The sequence below is a fragment of the Diorhabda sublineata genome, chromosome X (genome assembly GCF_026230105.1).
Source record: "Diorhabda sublineata isolate icDioSubl1.1 chromosome X, icDioSubl1.1, whole genome shotgun sequence".
Classification (NCBI taxonomy): Eukaryota; Metazoa; Arthropoda; class Insecta; order Coleoptera; family Chrysomelidae; genus Diorhabda; species Diorhabda sublineata.
In genome coordinates, this window is record NC_079485.1 from 15,682,842 (window position 1) to 15,695,813 (window position 12,972).

A 12,972-nucleotide genomic window follows, 5' to 3' on the forward strand; every position below is an offset into this window, starting at 1 on the left:
CGAAAATATTTATTTTATTGATTAAATTGTAGTAGAATTTTCCCTTGTTAAAATAGATTTAACTTACATTTACATATTCCATCTTTTATATATTCTCTTTCTTTGACACATTGATTACATTTGTCCCCTTTAAATCCTTCTTGACATTGACATCTACCCTCCTCATCGCAAATTCCAAAATGCTCAGCTACAATTCCATATCTGTTACAATCACAAGGCACGCAGACTGATGAATTTGATGGTGAATAATATTGACTATCGCATTTGTCACAATATGGTCCAGTATATCCTACAGATATATTTTTTATAAATATTTTTATTTGGTAGAAATGAAGAAGTGACTTTTATTAATTTACCTTTTTTACACTGACAAACAAATCCACCGTTTCTTTCAAGAGAACAACTTTTAGCATTGTTTTGTTGTTCTGAAGGACAAAGACAAGTCTTACAGTGGTTGTCGTTGTCTAAATAAAAACCATCTTCACATTTATCACAGTGTGGACCACTCCTATGATCTACACAGTTCTAGAAATTGGAAATAACAGAATTACAGAAATGCAAAAAAAAACAATTTAAAAAGTTATAGGCTAAATTATAAGAGCTTACTTTACACTGTCCTGTTTCTGGATCGCAATCTTCAGAATATCCTCCACATTCACATTTCTTAGCAATTCCTATAACTCGATCTATCCAAGAAAGTTTAGGGTCATCAGAAAAGTATCGGTAGTATCCTTTACTAGGCTCCGCACAGGAAAGTCCTGTATATTGAGCAGGACAATTACATTTTTCTATAGAATGAGTCAACGTATATTCGGAGTCTTCATTAGTTGCTTTATCCAGAAGAACTTCCTTAATCCTGAAGAAATTTTGACATTGTTATTATTATTATTTTTGATAAATCGTCTTGATTTTAAGTTTCCTCTGATTTAGAATTATATTTTAAAACAGTTGAAAAAATTGACGTTTCGATCTATTTCTGTCTTTATAAAATATGAATTCATTTGACATTGACAACTTGAATAATTATATTGATCAATTGATCACCTATAACATTGATTAATTAATATAATATCATTACGCAAATTTTCAATGTCAAATCAAATATTATTTTATTAAAGACCGTATATAAAAAAGTATACAGTTATTTGTTTATATTTACGGTAGAAACGTTTACCTGTTGTGATTAAATTATATGCTGGAGAAGTTTTATTGAAATATGTACTTTTCTGTTTACTTTGATATGTTGAGGTGACAACTTCCAACTTATATTGATAAAACCTAAGGCTAATCAAACCTTTTAAATACGTCTAAGAATATAATTCAATGTTTATCGGTAAAGTAGTCAGAGAGGTGGCAATTTTGACTAAAAACTTAATATACCGATGGTATTGTTAAAATATGCTATATCAAAGCCAAAAATCAGGGTATATGATCAAACAGAAGTTATTGCACGATATCCAGAGCGTTTTGGCCCAAAATCGATGAAGTGAACAATATTCACGAACAAATCAAACCAAAAGGTCTGGGAGGGATCACTGGACTTGTACTGTGGGCACAAACTATAGAAATGGGGAGTGGCAACTATTGCAAATAGTGTAACAGAGAAGAAAAGAGACTACTCTGCCTTGACTTAAGAACGACGTCAAAAGCTTTGAAATAACACAGTAGATGGTCGCGAAGAAATAGTAGCAGTAAAAAAATATATTCTAGGTTGGAAATGCTTAAAAATAAGATATAAAAGAGGAAAGATAAGAGGGTGATCCAAATTTTGGAAAATAAAGGGTACCACAAGAGTTTCAGGTATCCGAGTGAACCACGATCAATCTAGGTTGAGACTGCTTGTACTGACCTAACCCAATTTACTTCATAATTTTATTTCCTATAATTATTATTATATATGTATAATTTACCTGGTATTAGCCTTGATCATGAAGAAAGTAACATTTTGAATTATCACCATGAAACATGCTCGTGTTAATTTATCGATGCATTCGTTAGAAAAATCCAAATTTTTTGAAATAACTCGCCAATTACCGGATTCTGTCATCTGTAGTTCACTGTGATCATTTCTGGACGATATTTGTATGTTATTACCTTCCAAAAAGACGTCAAAGTATCCACCAGAGTTTTCTACTATTAAATGTCCTCCATATGAAGCTGTAATATCGCCTAAGAATGCTTTTGGCAGGCTGAGTTCATCTTCGGTTATCTGAAAAATTTATATTATTATAAGTTATTTAATATAAAATTCATGAACAATGGGGCTTTTTTCAGAAATTAATAATCTTGAACCTACTCTGTTATCTTCTTCCAAATCTCTTTCTAATCTTGTTGTTTTACTCCAATGGTATCGCGCGTCTTCACAAGTGTTACTTCTACCAAAACAGAAACATTCCGTACATCCCTTTGAATTTTCTATAGAAAGTCCGTAATAGTTCTCTTTGCAACGATCACAATATTTTCCTTCCACATTTTGCTGTAAAATTGGAAAGTTTTATCAATTTATTTAGTATATTTCGAATCATTTTTGGTAATCAGAGAAAATGGGAGTATTATAGTAATGGATGAGATTTACCTTGCATTTACATCCTCCTCTGTTATCACATTTACATAGACCATTCTGACACTGTCCTTCATGGGTACCATTTCGATCACAATCACATTTCTTGCAATTAGGATAATCGTAGTAACCAAAGCTGCATCTGTTACATTTTTCCCCTTCAAATCCTAAGTTACAACTGCAGGTTCCTCTCATTCGGTCACACTGTTGACTTGAGCTACCAGTATTGGAACAATTGCAATGCTACAAAAGTTTAGTTTCTAATATAGTACAATCAAAGTATTAAACTACTTCCCAGACTATTGTAATCATTATTAAACTTAATTTGTAAGATATATTGTTGTTTTCAATTACCTTACATCCTATGCCCGGTTCGTAACCCCAAGTATTCTCAACACAGTTTTCACAATATTTTCCACTTGCTAATGGAGGACAAATGCATTTGCCGTTTTTCGGATCACAAATATGTCCCTTTTTGTCACATGGATCGCATTCTAATAAACATAATGATTCAATTGGGCTTACACTTTAATAAAATAGCCATTACTTACTTTGACAACTGGTTTGGATTGTTCCGTAATGATCTGGTAAGCAACTAGTACATTGGTCTCCAGCTACTCCCGATTTGCATTGACATTTTCCAGTTTCTTTGTCACATATGGTGTTAGGGATAGTACCATATGGATTGCATCTACACTCTGTGCATACGTTATTTCTTCTCCAATAATTATCCTAAAACATATATAGTATGAAAAATTATTTATAGAAGTTATTTTATTACTTTTATGTCTTGGTCGGTGACCAAATTAATTTGTTTTTTTTTAGTGAATAGGATTCAGTAGATAGTTTCCCGTATGAAACGTGTAGGACATATATTAATCTGTCTAAAAGGGAGAACTTGAATAGGTTCTCAAATTTAGTAAAATGGAAGAATACACTGGCTAACAATCATTGTAAGCCAATTGATTACAAACTCTTTGGATTTTGTGTGAAAGCAACATTTTTTGATAAAATGATGGAAGAATGCTGTTTACATAAATTCAATGAGGCTGGCAGAAACTATCATCCCATATGGACGCAATAGGTTCTACGAAGGTTGATACTTAAGTTTTAAGATATGGCATTCACTGACGTGAATATATCAAATCTGAAATTGCATAAAGTTTGACATTTTTAATAGTAACGTACTCAGAACGTGTTTATGTACAAGGGCTATTTGAGTTGTTTACAGATACTTGAAACATTCATCTTGGTAAAAAAATATTCCATGATTTTCGACGTGGATTAAACCAACAACATTGTGCCGATTAACTCGCTTCGACATTTGGTGATAAAGCACTATCTCAAGTCATCGTGTTTCGCTGGTTTCCGAATTCAATCGTGATCGCACTCCGCGATAGGATGAATTTCGTGAAGGTCGTCCAAAATCGGCTGCTGTGGAAGAAAACATCGAGGTGTGCGGTAACTGATATTGCAAGATCGTGTTGTAACATACCCTGAGATTAAGGCCTACATGGGCATTAGTTCCACTCGCTTGGAGATCGTGACATTTGACGAATCATGGATCTATGTACATAAACACGAAACTAAACAACAATCGACTGTATGGGTGTTCCAAGACTAGCTAAAAATCCAACTAAAGTTGTTCGCGCACGAAGCACTTGAAGCAAATGGTCGCCTGTTTTTTCTGAATAATTAGATATATCGGCACCGTTCCATTAAAGCAACTTAGAACAGTCAATTCTGAATAGTAAACCAGAAGGAAAACCAATCGAATCATTATCCACTAAGACAATGCAAGCTCTCACACATTAGTTTAAACAAAAAAGTTTTTGAACAGTGAAAACAATGAATCGATGGGTCATCCACCGTAGAGTCCTTGTTTGGCACCCAATAATTTCTCCTTATTCCCACAAATAAAAAATAAATTGCGAGTTCAACGTTTTTTTACACATGGAGAAGCGGTTGACGCGTTCAAATCACATGTTTTGTAGGTACCTCAATCGGAATGGAAATAAAGTCATATCCAATTATAAATATTTGTTTTTCTTTGTTTATACAAAACTGAGTAGCAACCATCGTATTCTACTCGTAAAGCACTGATTGAAATTACTTGAGTTCACTCGAAAATATCGAAATGGGACAACCATGGATGGAGTAAAGTAATGCGGATCTAGTTGTGATTTTGGTTCATATACTAACATAGCAACTATTTATTAGGAACAAAATGGTATTAATGCATGATATTGTACTCTCACACGTAGCTAGAATAGTGCAAGATTACCTCCAAGAAGTAGATAACCCTACTTTGAATTGGCCAACGCGAAGTCCTAATATTAACTCTTATTGGACCGAGCGAGCCTAATTGTTTTTCTTTTTTCAAAATAGTCGTCAATTCTGCGACTAGTGTAGTTTTGATAAGCAAAACACTTTGCAAATCATTTTCCAAACGAAAAAAGCAGCAGCGAATTGAATCAATAAATCTTGAGTACTTTTGTCTGTTTTCATAGATTTAGAAAAATGTAATGGTGAAGAGTTACTGAAAGTACAGTTGTTCAATCTATTTCTGCGGTAGGATGTAGAGAATGATAATCATTTCAAGAAATGCCAAAAAAATAATAAGTTCAATAAGTTAATTACCTCGCATGTACTACAATCAGTTCCTGTGAAATGCGGTTTACAAAAACACGCTCCTGTAGTTTGATTGCAAGTAAGGAAGATAGAACCATCCGGATCACAAGTGCAGGCTGTAAAAAAATCAATTATAAGAATGACTGGAATCATATTTGGTACAAATTAAAAGTTAGTCTATGATTATTCAAGGTAAAACTATAAATTTTTTATTTATAATACATGGTGAGAATGAGGAAATTCAAAATCAAATAAATCCCAGTACACCCTGTTTGAAAACCATCTCAATTCGATTATCATACGCTTTTAAGATCTTCACGAAGGATCTAACAGAACCGTACGATATCAACTCTTCAGATCACGCCTTCTCGCCGATTCCCTTCATCTTCTTCTTCTAAAAAAACTTTGATCCAGTGAATTGTTACTCTGTTTAAAATTAAAGATGCTATCGTGGTCTAAAGAAGCGGATTAACTACGTCCGCTGAAAGGATTTGCAAATTATGTTTGGTTTCTTGAAAGAATATATTTCAAATTATATGTACGGATATACAGTAAATCTTTCTATCAGGTGAGTCGATGTTTATACTATACTGTATGTTGGCACTACAGACATATTGTGAGTCAATATACGTCTATATTTACTAATTATAGGTATGGCTGGGGTAAATCTCACGTTTTAAACAAATAGGTTTGTTATTGAACAAACCGTTTCGAATCCTAATCTAAAAATAATTATTATTTGTTCATTTATTTAAGAATGTGCAGCATTTATTTTATAGATATATGGACAGTGAATCTATTCCTTCTTCTTCTTTTCCAGTTCCATTCACTAGGAGAAACCAAGGGCTCGAACTAACCCTTAAATCAGATATTAAATATTGGTTTGGTAGGTGACCTTCGATTAAAGTTTGACATGGAGAGAATATCTTCAAGCAGTAAGCCACAAGATACGAAATGCCTTATAAAACTGCTACAGAATGGTCGAAGGAACATGGGGCTTGTAACACAAAATGATGAACTGCATCTACAAATCATAAGCTATACATTTTTCATGTGGTGGCCAAAAACAAAAACCAAAATTGGGGAAACAACCGTAGATAAGTTGGAAAGGACGGCCTGGTTTGCGATAACAGGTGCGACACGGTCATGCCCCACGGCAGGATTACAAGTTATTTTAGACTTGCCCCCTATGGCGACCTTCATAGAAAGAGAAATATGAAATTTCAATAATAAGTCGACAGCAATAGACAAATGCTGTGATTGCGTTCCCACGAGTCATTATATATAAGAGCAAAGCAGCCCTACAAGCACTTGACTTATAAAATTGAGTCAAAGCTAGTATGGGACCGAACATTTTTACGCGCTTGCTCATCTAATCTAATCTAAATTCCTTCTAATTATCTGTAATTAAAGACATTAAAATACTTGCAAATTTGTTCAGTCAACTATATATAATTTATTTCTTCAATTTCTTAGACCTTTTGATTTATTAATGCATCTAAATGTTCTTGATTTTAGGTCTCTTCTGTTTTAAAATTATTTTTTTTATAGTTTTTAAGAGAAAGATAAATTTTGACGTTTCGACTTTATCAAAAATGAAGACTTAAAGAATTTTGAAACAGAATCAAGAACATTTAGATGCATTATAATTTATTTCTAATAATTAAAACAGGCGAATTTAGCAGTTTTTCAATTTACAAAAGTTTTTAGTTTCAAAACCGGTTGTATTTATTGAAGCAACTCATTGTAATATTTCTTGGGCGTTACATATTTCTATAGGGTTTTCATTGTTTCCAAAACACTCGAAAGCATGCCCGATTATGTTCAGTAGTCTCGGCATATCAAACCCACGTCTTATTTTTTGAAAGCTTAAAAATTGTTGGCACTCATTTCATATTATTCATTCCACCAAGTTAAAACTACCTCTTGAAGAAGCAATTTTGCTTTAATTCCAGGATTATCTTGAGAAATATGCCGTGAGAACAAAAGTTTTTTCAACTACTAAAACTCAGTGGAGAATTCAGATAAGAAAGATTACAGTTCTAATATTTACTGAAGATTATTTTGTATCTGCTACTAAATTACAAAAATTGCATTAGCGTTCGAAAGATATGAATACAGATGAAAATATTTTGAAAACTATTGATTGCTGGAAACGATATTGTCTTCTTCTTCGTCTTATCCCAAAGACTTTTTACTAATCGGATTGGGATTCAGTATCCATCCATTTCCATGCTTTTCAGGTCCTGGCAAGTACTTTCATTTCCTTCAGAGTTTTTGCTTTATCTGAAAATATTTCTTCTATCTTGTCGATCAATTGTTTTCCTCTAGCCAATTCTCATTATATGGTAGTATGAGTTATGGATTTTTGCCATTGCGTCGTTATTGAATAATTTGATCTTGTTGATTCATTAGTTCTGTTAATTCTGCGGCTATTTTCCTGTCTTATATTTATATTTATATACCGATACTCTTTCTGAATAGTTTTCTTAACTTTTGTAATCTTTACTATTTTTGTTTACTTTGTTTGTCATCGTAACTTTCGGTTTTACGTTTCTTTCCATTTTCATTTTTTCAACCTCATATATTTACTAATTTTTATTTCTAACTAGTTCTAAGCCAGTTATCTTCAATTCTTTCTCACTATCTTATTCAAAACCAAAATAAATATTCCTTTTATTGTTAAAGTCATTGAATATTCTTCCTCCTTCCTGTATCTGGGATCTCACTGTTTTTATGTATTTTTTATTACTTCTACTAGTGTTATTAGTAATTTCATTACTTTGAAACATTTTTCTACTTATAGTACCAAAAGCCGTCTTAATATCAAAGTATGATATGCCTAATTCTTATCCTTCTTGGATTTTTCTTTTTAATTGTCTTCTGAGTTCATTTCTATTATCGCTTGTTTATTTAACCGGCATATTCTTCTTCTAACCTAAGTTTCACATATTATCTAATCTATTTTTTAAATTTGGATCATCTTTATATTAAGTTTAAACTAAACCAACCTACACTCCTGAGCAAAAAAGTTCTGCAATCACAAGTCACTGGCAAAAAAACTGAACACGAAATTGTATTTTTCTTAGTAAAATTTTAAAGCTTCAAAATGGTATGAACTATTGTAATGTTTCTTGCTCTTACAGTCCAACAATATGTTATGATCGGTCACCACTCATTTTATGTTGTATGCGTGCGACTTGAGTCGATTTTTTTGCTTACACGTGTTCATTTCGCAATTTTTTTGTATGAGACGTTATTTTTTGTTTCTCATGCTTCCTTACATATTTCTCATGACAAATTTTTCTTCTTTATCAACTCATGCTATCATTTTCGTTGTTATTGCATCCTCTCCACAAGCGCTTCCTGTTTTCTTTTTATTCATTGCATTTCAAACTTCATCTTTACTTATTTCTTTTATTTACTCTCTCTCTGTGTTATATTTTTATGTAGTACTATTATACTTATTCATGTAGTATTGTTTGTATAACATCCTCCCATTTCTGTCTTAATCTGTTTATCTTTTTACGTAATTTATTTTTATTCTTTTCGTCCCAATTTCTTTATACTCGTAAAAAATCTATTGTAATCTGTTTTCGGGTTGCATTATTATTTCTTCAATTTCTTTCCAACTTTCTGTTTTGGTTGCTTTCACGTTGTTTCTTTTCTTTATCTCTGGTCGTTACTTTCTTGTGTTTTGGTTGGTATTTTTTTCCTTCGAGAAAAATAGCTGCCACAAATCGTTGAGTTTTGATGGAATATTGCTGACAAAGCGTGAAACAATATTGATTCGGTGTCTGAATTAATGAAAGGTATATACGGATAGGGTGAATGAAGAATTTTTTGAATGAGTACAATGCGTCAGAAGTCAATGGAAGTTATTTGTAAAGAAAGTTCAAGTGCCAATGTATATCAATACTTGTCATTGTGTAGGTGGGTAGTCAACTTCATGTGTATTACTTATTTATAAACAATTTCAAAAAGAGAAACCTATTTTAAATGAAAAAATTGAAAAATAGAATACGTGTAGGCGGTGATATGTAACACTAAAACCTGTAGCTACTAATAATATGCAAATTGGAATTATATATAATAATTATTATCTAACAAATATTATTTGGGTTGGGTTATAGATGTTTTATACGTCGATGGCAGGTAGAATGAATTAACAACAAAACTGGTATGTAAATTGACTACTGTCACGTTGTCTGGAGAAAAGTAATTCAATATCTGTCGAGGCGTATGGTATTTCCTTTATTATTATAAAGGAAAGCAGAGTAAAGAATGAGAGAATAAATAAATTATGAGATGACACTATAGAAAAAAAAGGTTGAAAAAGTCTCGATGAAACTATCAAAAAATAAGATTAGATAACTGGGAAGACGATGAAGAATGTTTTATGAATAACCATCTATAACATGTTTATGAAGTTCTATTCTGAAGCTTGGAAAATGTGCTTTTTAGCACCGGACAACCCAAAAACATTGTGATGGAATACTTATTATTCTTCTTCTAATGGTTATTATGCTTCAATAGATTTAGTACATTTTTCTATATTATTATATTTATAATTATATATTTATTTCTCTTTTCTCGCATTTGTAAAATTCCTTGCTATTTCAACAAAATAATGACAATTTTAAAATAACGCCCCTCAAGAATCCTTAAAAAATTTAGATGAAACGATGATGCAATATATTATTCAGCATTGAATTTCTTTTCAAATGATACTAAGTTTGTCAAAATCCATAAACTGGCACTAAAATTATAACTATTTTATTGAGCTAGTCTTTCCATTCACCCCTATCAGTTATTTCTACCCATCAATTTCGATTATGAATTAATAAATGCGCAAATAATGCTATATTCTCCATTGCAACAACTTTCACCTAAAGGCTTTCGATTGTGTAAATCATAATATTTTAGTAATAACAAATCAAGTTCTAGGACAGTTTATTATAATCTTTATGTATTGCATTTCTGGTGTGCCCTTCCCTTTTGGGGTACGTTTTGTGCGACTCAATTTTTAGAAGATTCAAAATATTGGATCTTCCTTCCTTTCTTCTTTAAATCCGTTTCAGAATTAGGACTCAATACTGTACAATTTGAAAAAAATGCACAATCATTTGCCAATTGAAATCAAATCTATAACATTTTTTCTCACATTACATATTGGGTGCATTAAATATTGATTTTTAATACAAGTTATTACATATTTTAGGATTGCCGTATATCTAATTTTATTATCTGTTTTAATTTTGGCAATGTATACACGTATTGTATATTATATATAAAAATTTTTACATGTACATTTTAAAAGTTATTATCGTTATTAATTGCAGTTTTCGTGTTTATGCTATATATTTAGTTTTTCTTTGTGTATTTATTCATTTAGTTATTTGTGTGTTTGTTTTCTAGTTATTTACAATTTTCTATAAATTGTAAACAATAAAGCTCAATCTCTTTAAAAGATAGAGGAAAAGTTTAGTTCTAAATTCATGGAAAATAGAACGAATATTTATATTTTGTGACACCATTACTATGTAGAAAAATGATATTATTGTATTATTATTATTAATTGCGCTTTCTACCGCTGGAGTAGTAAGCTTGAAAATAGTTTCTAGTAGTTTCTTCTATGCGACATCTATAAATTTATTGTACGATTAGTAGATTCTAAGATACAACTGGTATCTCTTTCAATGTATACGAATCGTTGAAACACTTTTCTCAAAACATATATTTTTGTTTTCTTCACACATTGTACGCGAAGAACATTAAAAGTATTACATTCTAATTGAAGAGCTAACAAATAATTGTTGTATTCAATGATAGTTATAAAATGATATAATAAATAATAAGCTTACCATTATAAAAATTTAAATTACAGCAATATTTGTATAGCAAACAATTTATTTCAATTTGAGAGACCGCTGGAAAGCCGCAGGGTCTTCCTAAATCGTACGCATCCTCATGCCTTATTTGTTGTTAATATGCAAACGAAATCTCCTACAGCTTGAATTAATGCAGCTATCGACAGGACCGCATTTAAATATGGAGATCAATTTAAAATAAACAAATTTAATATAAAAAATGACCTAAATCATAGCGAGGAAGATGGGACAAACAAAAAGTTTTAACAATTATCATCTTCAAATTTCAGCTGAATTCCGTGGCTCTTCCTGATAAATTCGCCTAATTTTAACCATATATTTACACCAGACGCAAAAAATCCTCTCGTTTGAATACACACCATCATGGAGTGTTATATTCATTCAGATACCGTCACCAGTATTGTTCCTAGACTATGATTTGAGCACTGTCAAAAAGCTTTGAAAAATGTGGTGCAGTTTCTTTCACCTATAATTTTATCTTATAATCAAATATTACGTCCGCTGCTAGTGCTGCTCTGAAAATTAGTAAAATTATTGTATTACACATTGTAATTTCAATCTTCTTCTCCGTCTTTTGTTTTGTCAATTGATCTAATGAGCAATTTAATGACATTAAATAACTTACACAGTAGAATAACGAGTGACGGAGCTGTACTTATCAGAGGAACTTCAAGAGTTCAAAAGAGATAAAAACAAGGGCTTATTAATTACTACAAACAGCAAATTATTGCATATGGAGACGATTTAGCGTTAATAACCAGAACAAAGAAGGAAATGCATTCTGAAAATAAGACAAAATGTAATTGGTAGAATCGAATACATAGAGATAAAAGCGGTAAAGGACACAAAATATAATAGAGAGAAGTTTATGAATTCAAATACCTGGGATCAACACTGTTAAATCAAAATGAAGGACCGAAATAAATTAAAGTATAGGTGAAGTGAGCAAAGCCGAGAGATCAGTAAGTGGCTATCATCAAAGGAGTTATCTAGAGTAGCCAAAATTAAAATATACCCAACAATAATACGACCAACAGTTATGGAAGTGAAACATGGAATTTAACAAAGGTAGAAGAAACAAAGCTAGTCATATGGGAAGGGAGGTTGTCAGGAAAAAATTTTTGAAGGAATAAAAACAAATGAAAAACTTGAAAGAAGAAAAACTAACCAGGAAATGAAGGAGCTGTATAAAAACCCATCAATAACAATATACATAAAAGTTGAAAGAGTAAGATGGTTAGGGCATACTAAAAGGACGCCGGAAAATAGATTTGCAAAATGAACCATTGAAGAAAGGAAAGAAGGTACAATAAGACGAGGGAGGCTAAAGAAAAATGGTCAGATGCAGTTTTGAAGGATATTAGAGAGGTAGAAACGAATTGGAGCGAAAAAGTACAGAATCGTAACCTGTAGAGAAGAATACAGTTGAACACCGATAAGAAAAAATAATTCAATGGGTCTTAAAGGTCTGTAATACTGGTAATATAACTTTTTTTCTATCGCTAAAATTTAGAATGTTCAAAAATCATAAAGTATCACAAATAATAATATGTTAAAACTTCGCTCGAAACTTGCAGATGTAGTAGCAAGCGAAGTAAAATCGTAGAGTAACGCAAATTATCTGGCAAATCATGCGCATCAATTTGTTTGTCCTTTTAATATCATTATATAAAAGTGGACCTTAAAAACGTTCATTTCTATATGCAATTGTAGTTTGTATTCTCTTACAGTTGCCGTAGGACCCATTATTATAATATTGGCTATGATATTGTACAATCAAATGTTTATTTTTTTATAATTTCTGGTGCTTCTTCTGATTTAGACAGAGAGAAATGGTTTATTGTCAAAAAATATTCACAATTTGTGGACAAAAGCTTTTAAAAACTAAAA

General features: G+C 31.5%; 1 protein-coding gene across 1 annotated transcript in view; it reads right to left on the reverse strand.

Moving 5' to 3' along the window:
• LOC130451557 (laminin subunit alpha-2) overlaps window positions 1–12,972 on the reverse strand; it is a 103,497-nt gene that overhangs the window by 12,793 nt on the left and 77,732 nt on the right. The window contains exons 8-16 of the mRNA XM_056790647.1: window positions 5,201–5,307; window positions 3,112–3,292; window positions 2,915–3,054; window positions 2,576–2,803; window positions 2,297–2,476; window positions 1,911–2,209; window positions 607–856; window positions 357–525; window positions 68–289 (exon numbers count right to left, since the gene is read on the reverse strand). Coding sequence (XP_056646625.1) covers window positions 68–289; window positions 357–525; window positions 607–856; window positions 1,911–2,209; window positions 2,297–2,476; window positions 2,576–2,803; window positions 2,915–3,054; window positions 3,112–3,292; window positions 5,201–5,307 — 1,776 coding nt within the window. The remainder of the gene's footprint in view (window positions 1–67; window positions 290–356; window positions 526–606; window positions 857–1,910; window positions 2,210–2,296; window positions 2,477–2,575; window positions 2,804–2,914; window positions 3,055–3,111; window positions 3,293–5,200; window positions 5,308–12,972) is intronic.